The following is a 24,476-nucleotide window of genomic DNA, read 5'->3' as shown; positions in this document are numbered from 1 at the left end:
AAGAGAAGGGGTTATTAAAAGTGAAACACGTAGAAGTGGGAAGAGACAGAGGCAAACGGAATAGAAGTGGCTAGCAAGAGATGCAAGAGAACAACTTGACACTCAAGGATAGATACGGCTCGTTTGCATGCCTGTCGAAGAACAGTAGCTCTAAGTAGATAGTAATGATGACTAAAAAGGTATCTACTAAGATAACAATAATGTACTGAAAATAAATGAAGATGAATAATTTCTAAAGACGAACAAAATAAATAAACTGACTAATCATGGGCGCCATGAAAATGATCTTCGATCATTCTCCCAGGTATCTTACACTGCTGTCGAATATTAAATATATTAAACCTGTAATAATGAACATAAAGGAATAATAAAATAAATGATATATAAAATAAATAAATATTTATTAAAAATAACTACCAGATGTTTAACAATCTCTGAGTTAGACAAAGCATATACTGTGACTCTAACATGACAAAAGTTATACAAAGGTATATTTGAGATAACTACAATAATGTTATCTCAAAATTATTACATAACTGTTACAAAATTCTAGGCTTATTACCTTGTGCACAATGTAACGTACCATATGATCGTAAATAAGTTTGGGAATCTAATACAATACAAATATGTTATAAAAAAACCAGAGGTAAACTAAATCTGAAAAAAAAACATAGTGCATTAAACCAAATGTCTGAAACATAAAAACCAATAGTTACTTAAAGCACAACACTAAATGTTCCCAAACCAATCCCTTCATTGGACGACCTCAAGGTGAAGACCAATGCTGAAATCCATAAAATTAGCACCAGAGGAGGTGCTGAACCATGTTTTTTGTAGATACAGGTGTACAGACGACTGAAAATGGGACTGGAACGTCCCCTAGCTTGTTTCCAAATATACCTATTCCCATGATGACTTGACTGTGGCTGTAGTGGTTTCCCTAGGTGGTCAAAGGGCTACGAATTCACCATATGGTTTCTCCAAAATGGCGAATGATTCCTATTCAGGCTCCAACAGGAGTTTTGTCACACACATGTCTCCCTACTCCAGACAATCCTCGGTGGTAACTTTTTACTTTAAAATAATTGATGTTACATCAAATAAGTAGGATGGAACTCATCCGCCATCCAACCTCACATACCGCCACAAGTCAAGTCGAACATTCGTCTCTCCTTCCAAGAGTACGATGTCAAACTCACAGAACGTGAAAAATGTCGACCACCAGAGGGCCGCTGCCAATCCAACAACTCCAAAAGATAGTTTTAAATTGGTTTGATGGTGACGTATTGAAAATAAATAATTTTCATAAAATATAAGAGAAAATAGTATTTCTAAATTGAGAATTACCAGAAATTAGAGAAATTTAATTAAGCGATCAAGAGAAAATAATTCTAAAAATAATTAAAGCGCTAAAAATGATATTATAACGGATGGACCGTTACAATCCCCTCCTACTCGGGAAAAAAAATTTTTTTCAGAAAAAATTTTTTCTTCCTAAACTTCAAAATATTAACAACTAAATTTACAATAGTCTAACAATCCACGTTGATTCGCAAGATTACCACTAAGAATAAACTAAGGTTCAGGAAAAATAAATAAATGACTCAAATTCATATCAAAATGTTACTATGTTACTCTCTGCTACCAAATATTGACATATTGCTTAAAAGTCAAAACAAAACTAAATATTGTACCAAAATTCATAATAATAACTGTCGAATTGGGCACTAAAACCAAAATTGAGCTATCCATGGACATCAGATTTATAAAGGGTATATCCAAGGACGGAACAATCAGGAAAAGGTGTGAGCCAATTCGAACCATATCACAAGTAAATATATCAAAGTGAATAAAAAAATCAGTAACTAAAATAAGTAAAGAATTGAACACTTAATCCAAAATTGAACTAACAATGGACACCAGATTCATAATAGTAATTCTCACCAATGCCAAATAATACCAATACTGAACATACCAAAGGAATCCAAAACTCATAACCAAAATAAATGTGGAATCGGACGCTTAATCCAAAGTCGAACTATCAGTGGACACCAGATTCATAAAAGGCATATCCAAAGAAGAACGACCAGGCAAATTTATGGACCAATTCACACCAATACTAAACCACATAAACAGATCAGGTCTACGTACACCCACATACGGTAATACGAACCTATCCAACCAAATACACAAAATAAATGAAGAATCGGACACTTATCCAGAATCGGACCATCAATGGACACCAGATTTATATAAGAGCATATCCAAAAAAGAACGATCAGGCAAATTTTTGGACCAATTCTTACCAATACTAAATAAACTAAATTATTGGATCCAATGGTAAATAATACTGAATAAGTACAAAACAAATAAATTAGCTCTACATACACCCTCATGCGGTAATATGAGCCTATCCAACCTAAGTAATCAAAATAAGTCAAAACAGAATTAATAACAGACTAAGTAACAGAGATGTAACCAAACTAAATGAAAGGTAAGATAAATACCTAAAGTGTATTGACTAAAATATTCTAGAAACTACATAACTAATTCATCCTGGTATTCGCGAACTATAGCATGTTGCTACAACAGATGTATGAGAATAACCAGACACAGATAGAGTACCAACTAATTACGCAATAATAAGTAAGAAAGACAAAAGAATAAATGGTGGACTTACAAGTTCTATGACACCATGATAAGTGATAGGAAAAAAATAGGATAAGTGATAAGAAAAAAAATTGACGAGAACGAGCAACAAGTTTTAAATCAAACTGCAGATTCATGCGTTCTCATATACATAGAATTATTCAGGAAATATTCCAGAATCTGAATAGCAAAACTAATGCCTAAGGAAAGAATTGGGAATATACTCAAATGAACAACTCATTTGTCTAAACACCTCAAATACTGAATTAATGAACCTACTATGTATAGGTATAGTCAAAGCTTTGATCGATGAATACGTGCACACTAGGATATTTATCCCTCATCAGTCAAAGTTCAACATACATACTATGAAGTACGAGACATAATATAAACTAAATACTTCCCTATCAAATGGTAAAAATGTAACTGGAATAATTGGATTAATTACAGAAGAATGGTTAGGAAATGTGATGATGAATAGACATCTGCCTACTCTGCCATGAGGACATAGATTACGAGATCGGATAGCAATGGCCAATTGCTGAATTTCGAACCCACGTACTCACTCACTAGCATTAACAGAGTAATAACAGACTAGTCCACAAGAAGAAATCAATAAAAGACTTAAGAAAGCATACATACTCACATCAACATTCCAAACTAATTCCAGAATCACATCCACGGTGTAAGAAATAGGGATCTGAATTATTACAAAGTATTTAAGATATTGGAGACGAATGTCAATAGAGTAACTCAACAAAAAAAATTAAAAACCACAACATCGTTCCAATATGGCCAATCCAATAATAAGGTATAAAAATAATAAAAAAAATTGGGAAGTAATCAAATATTCAAAATAATATAACACATAACCTGAGATATGGTAGTGTAACATATAGTTCCATAATAATATCCATATTAACCAAGAGTACTTGTATGAGCTTACCTATCCAACTATATAAATATATAATAATTTAACAACCATACTAACTTAGGGTTAGGTGTGCAAAAAAAAACCAAAAATAAGTGAAGTTCTTATTAATTGTATAATCCTACTGACAGGATTAGCAATCAATAATATTGACTCATAATAATAATTAAAATGCTCCAAGTGTAATACAAAAAAAAAATAATAAACTCATACATAAAGTACTACTAATAATTAAACTAATGAGGAATAACTAGTATCAATGTTTCCTAACTAATAAAGAATTTATATTTGAATCTCAACCTAAAGTATCTGATTTATAGCATTATATTGTGGTACCCACATTAATATAATATTATTATCAAATTTAACAAACTAGAAGATGAGATGGATAATGGAACTACTTTACCATACAACAATTATAATTGTAATGTTTAACACTACCAATTAAAGAAAAAGCATTTGGATGACCATCTGTAATCATCCGAACCATGCGAATTCAACATATCATGTATAGAAGCTAATGTTCAGGACTTATATTGCTTTGTGGTGTGTGCCTGTCTCACCAAACAACCCAAATATCAAAAATAACAAATATAAAATATAATCTTAAGTTTGTAAGACAAATATACATATGGAGAAAATATTAGCGACACACCAACAAATCAAAAATGCCAGCAAAATATATAAATAATCAAATCAATAAAGTAAATAAAATACCTAAATACTGAAAATAATTTCTAGTTAGGTGTAAAATATAACTATTGTTGTGATCTTACTTTTGAAATCTAATGATGTTCTCAGATGTAATTTATCTTAATTAATTAATCAATAATTATCTCATTAATCAAACAGATCAAATACCAATATAGTGTCAATCTCAGGGCTAAATTATAATATCAATTACTTACCTTCGTGGCTTCAAAGTATTTCTCAGTGGATTCCTAATCGGGATAGATAAAAGAGAGTAAAATAATACACACATACGGATTTCAATTAGAAATTATAAAAATCGTTTATTTTATCTAAATGGCAATAACTGCTTAATATTTCTTATATCTTATCTTTCTATCTTTATTTAATACAACAGTTACAAAAAATGGGAATCTTATTTCTTTTTGTCTCCAAATTTATTTTATTTATAATGAACTATTATGATTTATCAGTAACAATTTGATTTAGGTTTGGTGAAATTTTTTTTAATAGTGATGGACCAAGAGCTAGCAACGTCGGGAAAACAGTGATTTTAAGACACTTGGTTTTTTAATATATTATTCCCTGTGCTTCCTTGAACACCTTACCGCCCATGTGGCTACTGAGACAGGTTGCGTTCATTACTGCGCAGCGCACCTGTATAGGTAAATATATCGAATTTAAAATTATTTTAAGACGAAAAATTTGTTTGCCATTACTTTTTAAACATTATTAGAAATATGAATTATAATTGCCAGGCATTTCTGTGGTTGCTAAATATGCGCCAGACGCTATTTTTTATAAATAATAATTGAAAAATTTAAGTCATTTTAGTATGTCTGAAATTTTAATATTATATTATTTACACATAAATAAATGCAAAATTAATTTGCCAGGCATTAATTCGGTTGCATTCATCAGCCAGATGGATTTAAAATCATAAAAATAATGTGTATTTTCAGCAAAACGATCGCTGCTTGGGTTAAGAAACTAGACAAACAAAAGATACGACAATTTCGGGGGTGAATGTTGTCCGCACATGTTATTAAGATGGCCAGTCACAGTCGCAATAAATTCACAGTTTGTTAACGATTCTTGTCGAGTTTCTATTTAGTGAAAAGTAATTGTGATACAATATAATGGCAAATAAAATACAATGTGTGTTTTGCAAGAAAAAAAAAACGAGAATATAATAACTTTTGTGGATGAAAAACTGTTAAAGTGTAAAGAAGTTTTGAGTGCGCGTATGAAATACAATTTAAAATATAATAATGTACAGTTACCGGACCAAGTGAATACCACTGATGGATACCATAAAAAATGTTACAATTCTTTAGCAGCCTTAATGGCTAAGTATCGTAACATATCTGACATTAATTCAGTTTTGTCAAATCTTCGTCATACATCAAGTTCTTCGCTGTCAAGTGTGAGTGACACTGTTTTAGATAGTGATGAATTTTCCAATTTATCGTCGACCGGTTTTTCTGATACATCTAGTTCTAAGACATTATTACCAAAAACTTCAATTAGTATAAGTGAAACAGTGGCATATGACGAGGCTTCTTCAAGTTTATGTACCAGTTCAAATTTCCAAGAAACAAACTTTTGTTCTGAAATCCCGCCGATTGATGATCATCAGTCAACAGACACAGGTAATAAAAGAATATGTTTTTATTGTGGAAAAGATAGAAAACAATTGAAGTGTAAGAAACAAATTCTACATTCCTGTAATGATGTTAAGATATATGATAAAATAACAGAGTGGGTAACAAAATTACAAAATCAGGAGTTATTAAAAAAAATTAATGATAGTAGAGCTTTAAATAGTTTAATTTTTTATCATCATTCATGTGAATTGGAATATTTAAATAAATATAAAAAAATTATTTCTGATACTACACGTACCTCCTGGCACAATGTGAGAGATATTCACATGAATATTTTTAAAAAAATTGTGTCCATAATTGAAGAAACAGTAGTAGCAAAAAATAAATATCTGTTATTAGCTTCTCTTTGTGACACGTACAACGACGAATTACAAAAAGAGTTAACACTTCAACCTGATGCAGATGTCCATGTGATTACAAATAATCAGCTTGAAGAAAAAATATTAAAACATTTTAAGCAAATTAAGATTGTAACAAAAAAGAAGAAAAAAATTATGCATAAAAATAGTCATTTATTGGAAGATGAAGATATTGTGACACTTGAAGAAAATGATCTTATCGATAAAGTTGCGTACGTTTTGATGAAAATATGTATCATTTTAAATTATTTTAAATCCATCTGGCTGATTACTGCAACCGAGTTAATGTCTGGCAAATTAATTTTGCATTTATTTATGTGTTAATAATATAATATTAAAATTACAGACATACTAAAATGATTTACATTTTTCTATTATTATTTATAATAAATAGCGTCTGGTGCGCATTTAGCAACCACAGAAATGTCTGGCAATTATAATTCATGTTTCTAATAATGTTTGAGAACTAATGACAAAAAAATTTTTTGTCTTAAACTAATTTCAAATATATTTACCTGAATCTTTTGTTTGTCTTATTTCTTAACACAGCCAGCGTACGTTTTGATGAAAATATATATCATTTTAAATGATTTTAAATCCATCTGGCTGATTACTGCAACCGAGTTAATGTCTGGCAAATTAATTTTGCATCTATTTATGTGTTAATAATATAATATTAAAATTACAGACATACTAAAATGATTTACATTTTTCTATTATTATTTATAATAAATAGCGTCTGGCGCACATTTAGCAACCACAGAAATGTCTGGCAATTATAATTCATGTTTCTAATATTGTTTGAGAAGTAATGACAAAAAATTTTTTTGTCTTAAACTAATTTCAAATATATTTACCTGAATCTTTTGTTTGTCTTATTTCTTAACACAGCCAGCGTACGTTTTGATGAAAATATATATCATTTTAAATGATTTTAAATCCATCTGGCTGATTACTGCAACCGAGTTAATGTCTGGCAAACTAATTTTGCATTTATTTATGTGTAAATAACATAATATTAAAATTTCAGACATACTAAAATGATTTAAATTTTTCAATTATTATTTATAAAAAATAGCGTCTGGCGCATATTTAGCAACCACAGAAATGCCTGGCAGTTATAATTTATATTTCTAATAATGCTTAAAAAGTAAGGGCAAAAAAATTTTTTGTCTTAAAATAATTTTAAATTCGATATATTTACCTGTACAGGTGCGCTGCGCAGTAATGAACGCAACCTGTCTCAGTAGCCAGATGGCCGGGAAGGTGTTCGAGGATTCATAGGGAATAATATATTAAAGAATCAGCTGTCTTAAAATACTTTCTCGAAAACGTTGAGAGCCATTTAGACTATAGCGTCTGGCACGTATTTAGCAACCACAGAAATGTCTGGCAATTATAATTCATATTTCTAATAATGTTTAAAAAGTAATGGCAAAAAAATTTTTCGTCTTAAAATAATTTTAAATTCGATATATTTACCTGCACAGGTGCGCTGCGCAGTAATGAACGCAACCTGTCTCAGTAGCCAGATGGCCGGTAAGGTGTTCTAGGATGCATAGGGAATATTATGTTAAAGAATCAGCCGTCTTAAAATAGTTGCTCGAAAACGTTGCTAGCTCTTAGACCATGATTGTGTGGCTCAATTTTCAATGTGGTATTTAATACACAAACCATACATTCATGTCATAACAAAATAGACTGACCTTTACTGATGATTTGACAATGTCGTCACACAAAACACGTTTCCTATTGGCTTGGGTTGCGATCCAACGACTCGTCCAAGTCTTCCAGTAATGCCTCGGCTCCTTTGAAAACTACGCCTCGTACAGCCCTCGTTCCTGCCTTCTCCTGATGCCGTGTTCTACCTTTTTCAAACACTTCAACAAAATCCGGGATACTCTAGACTCAAGGAGTTATATACTATCTCGACTCGGTCTATCACTCGCTCCACGATATCTTACTTTTTATTTTTTTCAAGACAAAACTAACCAACCCGGCGTTTCACTTTTTTGTACACTCTTCTCGAACACTGGACTTCGCTTCTCGATCGCTCAAAACATTCTGACCTCATTGCTCATTCATTCTCCTACTTCCAAAATACCCCTTCCAGCATTCAAAAATCAACCGATCCCAAGCAACTTTCAATTATCCGTATTTACCAACACAAACTTTCCTTTTTCTAAATATCTTAATGTATTTCAAGAAAAAATAATATTCCCCATTTCAATTTTACTTTCCACATTAACCCTCTTTACAAATTTAATAACCTATTATCTTATTTGCTAGAATATGAATTATCGGTGGTTATTCACACCTTTCCACGAACACTTTCTTTTTAAACATCACTCTAATTGTTTACTTGAGTCGTATTGTTCCTGGGGTTCGTAAACACTTCTCCGAAACACTTTCTTAAAAACTACCTATACATAATTTGTTTTATACAGGGTGTTCCAAATTTACATGCCCGCGGTCGAGAAAAATGAAAACCTTTATTTTTATTTGAATTTTAAATACAACTATAGACTTTTATTTCTTATGTCAAATAGGAATATAACACTATACTAGAACAAAGTATGCATATAGTCAACGATTAATTGTACGTGCAAACATACTACCATTGGTAGAAGGAATAAAATGTATACTAATAGAACATAATGTCAGTTATGTGTACTCAGTTTAAATACACAAATAAGTTTCCAATAAAAATACAAAATCCAAACTAAGATATGAGCTGTACCACTAACTAAAAATGAGGTATCGAAAATAAACTAATCAAAACCAAAAGCAGTATAAGTCTACCTGTTTAGTATTAATAAAAGTTAAAGACAAAAATAAATCAGAAATAACATATATACAAAGATATCAAAAAGGTAATAATACAGAAAATTCCAATAAAAGAAAAATGAACTAAAAGAACTACTGTCTTAGAACCATAAACGGTTGGCCCCACGTTGGGCGCCAATATAACAAGTAAAAGAAAACTTCTGTTGGAGGGAAAGTAAAAAAAAATATATACTCCAACAGAAGTAAGGACAAACATGTAGCTAGATGTTTGTTATGGGACAAAAATGAAAATAGATGGAATGTAAAGAAGAGAGTGAAGTTTGAGAAGCCGCAATAGGAAAAATACTACTTTCCAGTAATATTAGTGGAGGAAAGTGGAAGGATGTAGAAGTGAAGAGAAGGGGTTATTAAAAGGGATACACGTAGAAGTGGGAAGAGACAGAGGCAAACGGAATAGAAGTGGCTAGCAAGAGATGCAAGAGAACAACTTGACACTCAAGGATGGATACGGCTCGTTTGCATGCCTGTCGAAGAACAGTAGCTCTAAGTATGTAGATAGTAATGATGACTAAAAAGGTATCTACTAAGATAAGAACAATGTACTGAAAATAAATGAAGATGAATAATTTCTAAAGACGAACAAAATAAATAAACTAACTAATCATGGGCGCCATGAAAATGTTCTTCGATCATTCTCCCAGGTATCTTACACTGCTGTCGAATATTAAATATATTAAACCTGTAATAATGAACATAAAGGAATAATAAAATAAATGATATATAAAATAAATAAATATTTATTAAAAATAACTACCCGATTTTTAACAATCTCTGAGTTAGACAAAGCATATACTGTGACTCTAACATGACAAAAGTTATACAAAGGTATATTTGAGATAACTACAATAATGTTATCTCAAAATTATTACATAACTGTTACAAAATTACATAAGTACCTCTTACTTACATATAGGGTACAACTCACATGAGTCTTCTACCAAATGGTTATAGTACGCCTGCTACGTACCACTAAATTGAAACTGACAAAGATGAAAATACTACAAATAAATAAGCCCAAGCCTCACTAAGAGAAAATACCATAATGAATAAATAAAGTTAAATACACAAATGAATAAAGTTATAGTAATGAAGTTAAGATAAATACCGAAACGATGACCTAAATTAACCGAGAAAATGCAATGAAATAAAGTAACGACGAATTAACCGAACAATCGAAATAAAGCGAATAACAATAAAATATTTGGGAAACAAGCAAGTAATATTACAAAAATAAATATCAGACCAATAATAAAATATAAAAACCTAATTTTCTAGGCTTATTACCTTGTGCACAATGTAACGTACCATATGATCGTAAATAAGTTTGGGAACCTAATACAATACAAATATGTCATAAAAAAAACCAGAGGTAAACTAAATCTGAAAAAAAAACAGTGCATTTAACCAAATGTCTGAAACGTAAAAACCAATAGTTACTTAAAGCACAACACTAAATGTTCCCAAACCAATCCCTTCATTGGACGACCTCAAGGTGAAGACCAATGCTGAAATCCATAAAATTAGCACCAGAGGAGGTGCTAATGAGGATAGGTGCTACAGGACCATGTTTCCTGTAGATACAGGTGTACAGACGACTGAAAATGGGACTGGTACGTCCCCTAGCTTGTTCCCAAATATACCTATTCCCATGATGACTTGACTGTGGCTGTAGTGGTTTCCCTAGGTGGTCAAAGGGCTACGAATTCACCATATGGTTTTTCCAAAATGGCGAATGATTCCTATTCAGGCTCCAACAGGAGTTTTGTCACACACATGTCTCCCTACTCCAGACAATCCTCGGTGGTAACTTTTTACTTTAAAATAATTGATGTTACATCAAATAAGTAGGATGGAACTCATCCGCCATCCAACCTCACATACCGCCACAAGTCAAGTCGAACATTCGTCTCTCCTTCCAAGAGTACGATGTCAAACTCACAGAACGCGAAAGAATGTCGACCACCAGAGGGCCGCTGCCAATCCAACAACTCCAAAAGATAGTTTTAAATTGGTTTTATGGTGACGTATTGAAAATAAATAATTTTCATAAAATATAAGAGAAAATAGTATTTCTAAATTGAGAATTACCAGAAATTAGAGAAATTTAATTAAGCGGTCAAGAGAAAATAATTCTAAAAATAATTAAAGCGCTAAAAATGATATTATAACGGGTGGACCGTTACAGTGGAATGTAGCGTGAAGTTATTGTGAGCAGAGCCGTATGGTCAGCGTAGAGAAACAACCGGGTGCCTGGGATGTTAAGGTTCGATAGATCACTGTTGTAGATTATGTATAACAGTGGTGCTAGTACTGATCCTTGGGGAACTCCAGCTTGTGGAGTAAATCGGGTTGATTTTTGATCGCATATTTTCACTCTAACAGTTCGGTCATGGAGATATGAGTACAATTTTTGTGAATTGTAAGGGTAGCCTGATGTCAATTAGCTTCCCAACATTAACGAAAGTAGCTGTGGCGAATGAACCGTCGTTGATGATTTGAGATACTTTAGTGGTGGAGTCTATCAATACATGTTTAGTTGATTTACCATTTTGGAATCTGTATTGAAATTTTGGGATGAAATTGTGGGTTTCGAGAAAGTTATTGAGCCTCTCTTTTAAGATTAGCTCAAGAAATTTTCCCAGAGTGTTTATTAGAGAGATATGTCTATAGGATTCCACGTCGGTACAGGTTTGCCTTTTTTTGGTAATATGATAGTGTTAGCTACTTTCGAAGGAGTAGGAAAGTAGCTATTTTTGAGGCATGCATTGAAGATTTTTTGTGAGAAGAGGGATAATACTCTCAGGAAGTTTCTTAAGGCATCTTCGACTCATGCAATCAGGTCCGGGAACGCTGTTTTGCCTTGATGACAATAGCTCTGTTTCCCTGTTAGTGAGAGGGTCCAAGATCGGATCGCGGTCCGGATTGCGAAAATTGAGAGTATTTCTGACTATGAATTCTGTGTTGAGTTTGAATATGCGATCAAAGTTAGGGTTGTCAGGGGTTTGAAAGTTGTTTTGAAGCGAATTTTTGAATGCTTCTGCTTTCCCTTCTGGGAGTTAATGATTTTATTATTGACCAACAGATGAGAAGTTTGAGATAGTTTTTGTTTTGTTAGGCTTTGAATTTGTTCCAGAATTTACTCTCGTCTCTGTAATCTAGTTTTGAGGTAATATCTTCCCACCGGCGAGCCGTTACGTCAGATATTTCCTTCTTTATCCTAGCACAGATTCGGTTGTATTCTGTTTTGATTAATGGATTTCTGTTGGCCTTGTATTGGCGTAGAAGACGCCTTTTTTTGTTAAATTTTGGCAAGGATGTACTGTGGAAGTGCCGGAGATGAATAATTTAATTGTTTTGATGGAATGCGTGCGTGATAGCCTCGGAGATGAGACTTTCAATTTGTATTGCACTTCTGTCGATACTTTCGTTAGTATCTAGTTCGCCTAACAATGGGAGATTTTGAGAGATGAAATCTTGGAATTCGCTCCAGTTAGCGTTACGATAATCTCTTATAGTTCTTGGAGGGTTTGGTTGTTTTGGAGTGAGTATGTCGGTATCGACAAGAAGGGGTAAGTGGTCTGACGTTATTGAATCTCCTATGTGGCATCTATCCTCGAACCTATCCAGAATGTTACTTGTAACTAGGATGTGGTCGTTGATCGATGCCCCATTTGCGTTCAAAAACATGAATTCAGTGTTGGTTATTCTCGATATTGGAAGGTCTAGAAGTAAATCTGTGAGGCGGATACCTTCGGCGTTTTGTCCATGATCACCAAACTGAGTATATCTACGATTCAGATCTCCCATCCGTATCGCTTTGCCGAAAGTTGAAAAATAATCTACTAAGTGCCTACTGAGTGGTTGACCTGGGTGCTTGCAGTAAGAGATTATCGTGAGGGTTTCGTTGTTGGGAATGTACACTTCAATTACCAGAAAGTCCACATCAGGTGGAGGAATATTTTGTGAGAATGTGTGGATGTTGTGTGGTATTCCGGGTTTGACGAGAATACCATTTCCGCGTGAAACCTGACAGCGGTTTCGATGTAGAGTCGAATATCCTGCTAAAGTTAGATCAAGTTTACACATAGTACTGTCATCGCCAGTTAACTTGGCGAGACGTACAAACCCAAAATTGCAGAGTGGCTTAGGGGATGGTCATCAGTCTCAGTGACGTTGTGCGTATTCTGTCGCCAAGTTAACTGGCGATTGCGGTATCTGTAATAGCTAAGATCTGGATGTTATGTTTCGACAGGATATTCTTGATGAGGGGTCTCTTTTTGGGGAGGCCCTGACAGTTGACTGCACCTAGGGTGAAATCCATAAAAGGGAGGGCGGTTAGTTGTGGGACAGAAGGTCACTGTGACCTTGTTACTTTGGCCATGCAAGACGCATGAATGGCCAAAGATTTGATCTACTATTTTAAGCTCAATAATTCCTGTAATAGCTTCAGTTATCATACTTGACCTTGGATGCATCAGATACTACTTGTCAATACGTTTCAAACTCATGTTTAGTGATCAAAATCGGTGAAGCCATTTAGAAGTTAACGAGCTCCAAAAGTATAATCCATTTAACCATTATCGCCGAAATGGTTTATGTAGTTATAGTGGTTACGACGCTAAATTTGATCGGATAATCCTAGTTAATTTGCCGGCCAAAAGTATTAGGATGGCTGGGATATGAACTCAGATTGTCTTATCACAAGTCTATACTACGACAGTCGTAACCACTAGATCATTTGGAAGATAATGCTACAAAGGCGACCATTTATAACGCTTATAAAAAAACCGCTAAACGCCGTAAAAATGAGTGGCGCATACAATATTCCAGCTACAAAAGAGGTGATATGGATATTACGTTGCGCAAAAATGTATTTTCATTTTCATGGAAAATAAAATTCCAGTTTTATTTTGAAAGATTTTTCCATATTATTTGCTAAATTTGAAGTAAATCCCGCCACAAAAGAGCCTCAAAATGCAAACTGTATCAAAGTTACTCTTTTGTGACGCGTTTTATTTAGAACAGAAAATAAAACTAGAATTTTATTTTCCATCAAAATGAAAATACATTTTTGCGCCACGTAATATTCATATCAGCTCGTTTGTAGCTGGAATATTGTATGCGCCACTCATTTTTAGAGCGTTTAGCGATTTTTTATTCTTGTTTCTTATACACACAGGTCGTTTGTAAGTTAGTCATTGAAATTATAATTCGAATCTAAATACGGAACTGTCAGTTTCATCTGCATTAAGATTTTGACTCACAAATTAATAGAATATAAAAAATTTGATGATTTTATTGGCTAAAACTGAAATGTTTTTATTGACTTTATTTTTGTAAGTCTACGTAGATAGATGTCACCCTCTTGTCTTCTCGCATCCCTAATATATGTATATTTTCCAATGAATTATTACTCTGTATTAATGAGCAGCTGATCGAAAATATATTATTGAAATATTATTTCACATTTTCCCTTATTATTTTAACAGGTAAAGAAAAGCAAAGTGAAGGTCAGGATGGTAATAGCAAATATCATACACCAGAAGAAATAGCCCTACAGTCAGTACCCGAACATTTAAGGGTATCTTCAAAGAAACAATCTGAAGAAATGTTATCAAATCAGATGTTAAGCGGTATACCTGAAGTTGATTTAGGTATTGAGGCCAAAATCAAAAATATAGAGGCTACAGAAGAAGCTAAACTTAGGTAATGTAGATAATGATTAAGTTATGACAGTATACAGGGTGAGTCACCACTAACGGGCCGGAAAATTACAGCGAAATGGTAAAAGATTTGAAAAAATTTTTAAATTAATACTTTATTTTAAAATTATTTGCAATTGCAACTTTTGCATTTTTTAATAAAATAAAAATATTTAATAACTATAATACAAATTAAAAAAACATCAATAATAATTATTTTCTTTAATTAATAAATAAACACATTTGACATACATTGATCGTAACATAATTTTCCTAATAATATAATACAACTTTTACCTACATCTGCTAAAAATTGCCTTGGGTTCTCTGACAGATATCTCCATATTGGCGAGGAACCGCAAAGTGGGCGACGCCTGGTGGCAAATTTGAAAAGCATCAACTCAAGGAAAACATTGACTTTGCCATTAATTTGTGTACATATTTGCGGCCAGTTTATGTTGTAATTAACAATAATTTCGACTTAAAATAACTATTGTAGTGTTCCTCAGTATTCATTCCTATTATACTCTACGTAATGACCTAAATTAACCAATGCCAAATCACACATTTTGTTAATTTAACGTTTGGATTAAACGTAGTATTTTTGAATGTTTAAGCGACTGCAAAATTAAATAAATAAATAAAATGTGGTATATTATATTCTGTACATAGAATGTACATTGTTATGCAAAATATCCCGACCACCTCGTAATTTCCAGAACACAATTATTATAAAATAAATTCACCTACTTAGTTTCCAAGTTTCCAGTTTTTATTTAATTAAAAACTGTTATCTGTTGGTGTAAAATAAACTACCCGTGTTGAGCTGGCCCCCCCACTTGCAAAAATTAAAAAACAAATAGCCCTGATTTATGAGCTATTTATGAGCTCTCATATTCCGCAAACTAAAAATTTTGAGCTCGTTCCACTGAGCAGGAATTTAATACCCTAGTGGGGGGGGCTGAGTCAGCCCCCCCCACTACTTAAAAATAGGAATATCGAATCGGTTTTTGCGGCAGAATTACGAGCTATTTATGAGCTCTTGAAATTATATAGTTTCGATTTTTGAGCTCATCCCCTTCACCCCCAAACAACCCTTTAATTGATTTAACTTAAGAGAAAGATGCTGAGAAAACTTAAAATATATCGTATTGCGAATATAATTCCTATAGCTTATATACTCTAAGAATAAACTATTAAATCAAGAGCATTTCGATTATTGAGCTACAACCCCTTCGCCAGAAAACCACCCTATCTTCCCGGCTTAAGAGAAAGTTGTACTTAAAATGCGTTAAACTAATTATTTGGCGACTACATATCATTTAATAATTTATAACCTTCCAAATTACGCGCATTTAGATCAGTAAATTGCAATTTATTTTGTATAGTGCAGTCACTGAAGGTAAAAATCAACGATTACCTTCAATTTCGGTGAACCTTCATCGATTTGCACGAAAATTGGTCAGTGGTTAGAGGATACGTCAAGAAACAAAGGTGACATGGTACCACCTTGCGCCTTTACCCTGAGGGTGGATACCGCCCCTTCTCGGGGGTGAAAATTATTTTATAAAAAATAACTGCACAAATCAATAAAAGAACAAATTAAAAGCAAAATTTATTATATAAAGTTAATAAAATAAGTAAATACTTTTTAAGTTATTAAAGATCAAAGATTTTAATTATTTGTGAAAAAAATGCATGTTTTGAAGAGGTTTTTTGTAAATCACTGAAAAACTGTAAGTTTTTACAAAAAAGTTAATAGTAGTTTAATTCGTATAGCTTATATTCTAAGAATAAACTCTAAAATCACGCGCCTTTCGATTATTGAACTACAACCCCTTCGCAAGAAAACCATCCCATATTCCCGGCTTAAGAGAGGGTTGTACTTAAAATAATTTAAATTAATTATTTGTCGACTATATTTTGTTTAATAATTTATGAGCTCACAAAATATACGCATCTCAATTATTGAATTGTCATTTTCTTTCTATAGTGCAGTCACTGAAGGTAAAAATCAACTATGACCTTCGATTTCGGTAAATCTCCATTCATTTTCACGAAAATTGGTGAGCGGATTTTGATACTATCAACTTTTTCTGGATCTTATTTTTCATAGCTATTTCTAAGTACTTTGACAAGTATTTAGTACCTAAGTGTTATAAAATGCATCTCTTTCCCGTTATTTAAGCTTGAACCCTTAGATTTGAACAGTCGCGGAAAAAATATACATTTAATTACCAATAACTTACTTTAAATTAACATTACAGGGTTTTTCAAGTAAGCAATTTATTATATTTTTTATTAGCTTCAATTTTAGTGATGAAAACTTTTTTGTAAAAACTTACAGTTTTTGAGTCATTTATGAAAAATCGCTCTAAAGCATGCATTTTCTTTCCAAAAATTAAAATATTTGATCTTTAATAACTCAAAAAGTATTGATTTATTTTAATCACATTATATAACAAATTTTGCTTACAATTTGTCACTCTCTCGATTTGTGGGGTTATTTTTAATAAAGTAATTTTCACTCCCGAGAAGGGGTGACATATACCCCAGGCTAAAACCCCAAGTTCTTATTGTCAATTCGTGAAAATAAATGGTGATTTACCGAAATCGAAGGTAATAGTTGATTTTTACCTTCAGTGACTGCACTATAGAAAGAAAATGGCAATTCAATAATTGAGATGCGTATATTTTGCAAGCTCATAAATTATTAAACGATATGTAGTCGCCAAATAATTAATTTAAATTATTTTAAGAACAACTCTCTCTCTTAAGACGGGAATATGGGGTCGTTTTCTTGCGAAGGGGTTGTAGCTCTATAATCGAAAGACGCGTGATTTAAGAGTTTATTCTTAGAATATAAGCTATAGGAATTAAACTACTATTAACTTTTTTGTAAAAACTTAAAGTTTTTCAGTGATTTACAAAAAACCTCTTCAAAACATGCATTTTTTCACAAATAATTAAAATCTTTGATCTTTAATAACTTAAAAAGTATTGACTTATTTTATTAACTTTATATAATAAATTTTGCTTTTAATTTGTTCTTTTATTGATTTGTGCATTTATTTTTTATAAAATAATTTTCACCCCCGAGAAGGGGCGGTATCCACCCTCAGGGTAAAGGCGCAAGGTGGTACCATGTCAACTTTGTTTCTTGACGTATCCTCTAACTACTGACCAATTTTCGTGAAAATCGATGAAGGTTCACCGAAATTGAAGGTAATCGTTGATTTTTACCTTCAGTGACTGCACTATACAAAATAAATTGCAATTTACTGATCTAAATGCACGTAATTTGGAAGGTTATAAATTATTAAATGATATGTAGTCGCCAAATAATTAGTTTAATGCATTTTAAGTACAACTTTCTCTTAAGCCGGGAAGATAGGGTGGTTTTCTTGCGAAGGGGTTGTAGCTCAATAATCGAAATGCTCTTGATTTAATAGTTTATTCTTAGAGTATATAAGCTATATGAATTATATCCGCAATACGATATATTTTAAGTTTTCTCAGCATCTTTCTCTTAAGTTAAATCAATTAAAGGGTTGTTTGGGGGTGAAGGGGATGAGCTCAAAAATCGAAAGTATATAATTTCAAGAGCTCATAAATAGCTCGTAATTCTGCCGCAAAAACCGATTCAATATTCCTATTTTTAAGTAGTGGGGGGGGCTGACTCAGCCCCCCCCACTAGGGTATTAAATTCCTGCTCAGTGGAACGAGCTCAAAATTTTTAGTTTGCGGAATATGAGAGCTCATAAAGAGCTCATAAATCAGGGCTATTTGTTTTTTAATTTTTGCAAGTGGGGGGGGCCAGCTCAACACGGGTAAATAAACTGTAGTGCACCTATTAATTAAATTAAAAACAAAATTAGAAATCCTAAGATAGATTAATAATTTTTAGAACGCTGTGTGATTATCGGGGGCCAGATTTTTTTATGGAAAAAAGGTAAAAACAAATCAGTAGTTACCATCAAATTTTAATGAATGCATACAGATTAAACATAATTTTGAGTCGTCTTTAACTTATAAGATGTCTTAGTTGCAAAACTTAGTGGTTACTTTGGCAAAACACTCCTGTAAATGATTTTAATTTAACGATTTAGAACTGTGAATTCAAATGACAAAATGAATTGTTTTCCTAGAGTTGTCGTCCATATTTGAAATTTTGAGCGCCCTCTGTTGGAATTTAATTTCGCGAATATGACAGCTAACAGGCACTGTGACCTTGAGGTGCTTGCGCACTTCGTAACCAACTACAAGATGTCGACTTGAATTTGCTTCAAAAATGTAGAATTTTAAAATTTCTTTGTCTTTTAATGTTTTTAAAGAAATTTTAACTGTACCGGCACATAAGGAAGACCCACTTATATTGCAGTGGTAATTATTATGCTTACAACTAAAATACACACAGGAATTTATCCAAGGTGTTTTTTCATTCACTAAGATTTTTAACATTCTGACACAAACTTTTTTATGCACCTTTATGGCCACCAAACCTCGAGCAAGTAAGTGATTCTTCTTGTTATGTAAATTACACAATCTCACCATATTGTAACAATCTTGTAGCACTCGCCTGATGATGTTAAGGAGACTTGACAAAATATAGCGATATCGTTGAAAAGAGCACACTTTGGCTTTCATTTTCGGCTGCTAACCCAATGACTCACCATTGACATTTATATCAATTAGAAAGCTGTGATCATTCTTTAGTTATACAGAGTTGGGTATAAAGTATGGAACTAAGCAAATATCTTTGAAACGAAAAGAACAATATTTATGAAATTTTGCATGCAAGTACAGTGACGAAAAAGGCATCTGATGCCATATTTTTTGTTACTACTCCACTTCCGGTTTCACCGGAAATACCCTTAACTTATTTACTTTAAATGGGACACCCTGTATATTTTTGCAGGTTTTAAAATAACTTGTTATTTTTAATTCATACGTACCAAGGTTGGAAGAAAAAACTATTAAAATAAGAAATAAATCTCTTTACAGTTAAAAAATAGGTTAATTTATTTACGTTAGACCAATGATATTAAAAATAAAAAAAACTAATTTCAAATGTTGAAAATGGTTGCTGTTCACCTCCTGACAACGTGCAAGTATATAAATAAATTCGTGAGTCACTTTTTGCAAGATTTCTCCACGTATTAGTTCACATTCATCAATTATTATTCTTTGTCTCAAATCCTGCAAGCATGTTGGTCGCCTGACGTAAACACGTAATTTTAGATAACCCAAAGAAAAAAATCTAACGGGTTGAGGTCCGGAGAACGAGCGGGACACTCTATGAATCCTCTACGTCTAATTCATGGATTTGGAAAATTCACTTCCAAAAAATGAAAATTCACCATAACCTATTATCATTAATATTTCAATACGATCTTTTCCGCTTAAATGAACCATTTTTAATACAATTTATTTCTGTCAATTAATTCAGTAACAGTTTAACCTGCTATACTAAATTCAAGTAAGTCATGCAGTGCACGTAAACAACAATTTTAGTCTACAGTATAGATGGTACTCGTTTATTTCCTATTCATCATCAGGGCTTTTCATTCCAGGTGGAATGTTTGCCGCTATTACTTAGAGCTCTCAGATTCGCTTATTGCGGTGAATCACTCCGCATTCCACTTGTATGTTGTCAAAGTTTGTTGTATGACTTGGCTTTCGTTACTATTTTCTTCCACTCATTTCGATATGTGCATAGTTCCCTCCAGTTTCTCACTTCCAGAATTTTGATATCTCTCACGACCTGGTCCTCCCATCTCTCTCTGGGTCTTCCTCTTGGTCTTTCAGTTGCCGGTTTCCATTTGGTGATCTTAATCAGTCGGTCGTTTTTCCTTCTTTCTATGTGTCCCAGCCATCTCAGCCTCTGTGATTTAATAAATCTAACTATATCTTCTCCCTTCATTATGTCTCTTAGTTCATGGTTCATTCTTCTTCTCATTTCTCCGTTGTCCATTCTTATCGGGCCCATAATGCGTCTGAGGATTATTTCCTATTACGTTGTATTAATACAAAAAATTATCTACAGACACTTTAACAAATTTTCTCTACCAAATTTGGTATGTATGAATTAAAAATAACAAGTTCTTTTAAAATCCGCAAAAATATATAGGGTGTCCCATTTAAATTAAATAAGTTAGGGGTATTTCCGGTGAAACCGGAAGTGGAATAGTAACAAAAAATATGGCAACAGATGCCTTTTGCGTCACTGTACTTGCATGCAAAGTTTCATAAATATTGTTTTTTTTTAGTTTCAAATATATTTGCTTGGTTCCATACTTTATCCCAACCCAGTATAAAGAAAGTCAAAGTAACGGGCTACTGGTAAACAACAGACAGTTGAAGGTAATCGGGAACGACCCAATACTAAGGAAGCAATAAAAAACGGGTGCTTATAAGTGTCTTTTATTAAAAGTCAAGCTTTCGCCACACAATGTTAGACATCTTTAACAACAAAATACTTGGATCATAGAATATATTCTCCTGAGGTATTCTCTGCTTGGATCTTCCACAAATAATACACAATAAATAACTTTTTATTAAGTTCACGTCTTAAATCAATTATATTTATCAAATACACTATATATCAATATTAGGTTTGTTCTAGCAAACAGTCAAACTAGTCAGAAAACGTCAGCAAATAGTTGGTCAGTGAGAGAACATAATACAATCACCAGTGCTATCCCCTCTTCTAGCACTGGTCCACTATTCGCTGATGGTTTCAAACCGTTTGAAACTGATGCTAGAACAAACCTATTATTTAATCAACAACTCAAAATATTCCCTATGTCCTGTCAAATATTTCAAATTGTCACTGTCAGACTGACAGTATGCTGACAATATTCTATTCGACTGAGTGCGTTGTATGACAAACATAGATTTGGAAATATTACCACGGGCATCGTGTTCATTTTTTTCGAATCCTGAAAAAACCAATAAATATTTTTGAAAAATTTAAACGCAGAATGAAAGACTATATTATTACCGAGGGCCGAAAGTCCCTTAGAATAAATAAAAAGTTTATTTTGAATGAGATATGTTAAATTAAATATCACACTAAATTTTCTCTTAGTTTTTCACCCCTGTAACTTATTAAAATAAAAACATTATAGAAGTTCTCAGAGACTTTCGGCCCTCGCCAATAACGTAATATTTCATACTGCGTTTAAATGTTTCAAAAATACTTATTAGTTTTCTCAGGATTCGAAAAAAATGAATCCCCATTTGAATAACATTGCACAAGATGAGGTGCAGAATACACTTACAATTTTTAATTCATTTAATACTCATTAGCAATTCACTGTTGAGGAGTCAAACTCTTCGGTACCCTTTCTTGATACAAGAGTTGTTAGAACGGAAGATAACACCATCTGTTTAGATTGGTATAGGGCTTTTCATTCACAGTCATTTGATTCGAGCTTCTGTCATGCGTCACATATTAATATATTGACGTCAGAGGCGATGCAAGCAAGCAAGCAATTTGATTTAACCCGACCTGTGGGAATGTCCACCCTCTCGAAGGAGTACATTCGGGTGTAACAATTCATTGGGGCGAGGTATTTTGACCCGAGTGTAAACAGGGATCACCCCACCTCGCTCCAATGCCCCAGGCCATCCCTTTCCCCCCCATAGCACGCTGATGCGCGATGAGGGCACAACTATCGTAGCCAAATGCTCTTCACAATGGAATCCTGGGTAATAAGATTCCATGTGGTACCCTAATCGAATGCAAAAATCTTAGGCTCAGCGTGATGCGCTCTATGCCTTTATCGTCTTACTTACTTAACCGCGGTACTAAAAATTGCTTGCTTGGGCCCCAAGTCATCGTGCTGAGCCCTATTGGGCTCCGCCCAATGACTTGTTGCTCGAGTTTTTATGTGTTTTTTATATTTTTTTGGGGGCTTACGCCTTTTTTATTTTTTTTTTATATATATTTTTTTGGGGGCCTGCGCCCTTCTATAATTTTCTAAAATTGTCTTACCTTGGAGGTGATCGTGGTGTTGGATCTCCGTATGTAACGCTATCTTCGGCACTTGTTTTGAGCTACGAACAGACTACTATCACTTTTCACTTTTGATCACTTTATTCCACTATTTGCTGTTTCGGTCTTCTATGCTTCCATCGATGGAACTCATCATACCTTAGCATCTCTCGCAGTATATGACTTGGGTGGTGCTCCAGTTCCGCGAATTTGACCCTTGCTTTGTCTGTCATGATTTCGGTGACTCTCACCTGTTGGAGTTCTCTGAACAGGAATCTTTCTGCGACGTATCTTGGGACTCTGGCGGCTTCTCTCAAGCTGCTGTTGTGGACCGCTTGGATCTTCTTTTTGTGGGTGTTACATGCTTGTCCCCATGCGAGAGATGCGTATGTTAATACCGGTAGTATAATACTGTTTATCAATCTTAACCTTGTTTTTAGTCTTAATTTGCTTTTTCTGCCTGTAAGTCCTCTTAATGTTGCTTTTGCTATGTTGGCCTTATGGACTGTGGCTTCTACATGTTTTTGGAAGGTTAATCCTTTGTCCATGATGACTCCTAGGTATTTAGCTTCGTTTTTCCACTCGATGGGGGTGTTCTGTACCGTCAGCTGTTCCTCTGGTTGTTGTCTTCCTTTCTTGTATAGAACCGCTTGTGTCTTTTCCGAGTTGATGGCTATCTTCCATTTTATACTCCATTCCTCTACTTCTTGTAGTGCTGTTTGCAGGTTGGGCACTGCTGTATCTACATTTCTGTGTTTGGCCGCTATCGCTGTATCGTCGGCGTATAGGCTCATAAGGGTACCTGGTGTTCTAGGTACGTCAGCGGTGTATATCGTGTACAGCAGGGGTGACAGGACCGCTCCCTGGGGTACTCCAGCCTCCGGGTTCCCGAGTTCGGACAGGACTTGTCCTATCCGAACCCTGAAACTCCGGCCGCCCAAGTACGATGAGATTAGCCTCGTCATAGCCCCGCTGTACCCGTAGCCCCTCATTTTGTATAGAAACCCCTTATGCCATACTCTGTCGAATGCTTTGCTTACGTCCAGGAACGCTGCTCCAGTGTACTGCCTGTCGTTGAATCCAGCTGCTATGTACTCGGTTAGTCTGAGTACTTGTAGCTCGCTGGAGTGCTCTGCTCTGAATCCGAATTGAGCTTCTGGGATAATGTTTAGTCTATTTGTTTCCGCTTGCAGTCTTCTAAGAATGATTCTTTCCACTATCTTGCTGATCGCTGGAAGTAAGCTGATTGGCCTGTAGTTCTGCGGGAATGTGTGGTTCTTACCAGGTTTTGGGATCATAATGACGTGGGCCATTTTCCACCTGTTCGGGAATATCTTGAATCTTAGTATCGCGTTCACTATGTTTGTGAAGTACACTATAGCTTTTCTGGGCAAATACTTTAGGGCTCTGTTTGTTATTTCGTCTGGACCAGGTGCTTTCCTCGGTGAACTGTTTCGGATGTGTTCGTTGATTTCTTCCGGTGATGTTGGGGGAATGATGTCCTCTGGGTCTTCTGGTCCTTCTTCGTGTTCTTCGACTTCTTCCAGGAAGTCGTCGTCTTCGTGGTAGTTTAGGTCGCATTCTCTTTCGAGTGTAGCCCTCATCGCCTCTACTTTATCCTCTATGGTGTAT

General features: G+C 33.9%; 1 protein-coding gene across 1 annotated transcript in view; it reads left to right on the top strand.

The window, feature by feature from the left end:
* The window catches only part of LOC126878934 (telomere length and silencing protein 1 homolog), a 151,266-nt gene that overhangs the window by 88,659 nt on the left and 38,131 nt on the right, over positions 1–24,476 (top strand). The window contains exon 2 of the mRNA XM_050641818.1: positions 14,633–14,849. Coding sequence (XP_050497775.1) covers positions 14,633–14,849 — 217 coding nt within the window. The remainder of the gene's footprint in view (positions 1–14,632; positions 14,850–24,476) is intronic.

The sequence above is a fragment of the Diabrotica virgifera genome, chromosome 1, assembly GCF_917563875.1.
Source record: "Diabrotica virgifera virgifera chromosome 1, PGI_DIABVI_V3a".
NCBI classification, from domain to species: Eukaryota; Metazoa; Arthropoda; class Insecta; order Coleoptera; family Chrysomelidae; genus Diabrotica; species Diabrotica virgifera.
This window is presented reverse-complemented; position numbering and strand designations above follow the sequence as displayed.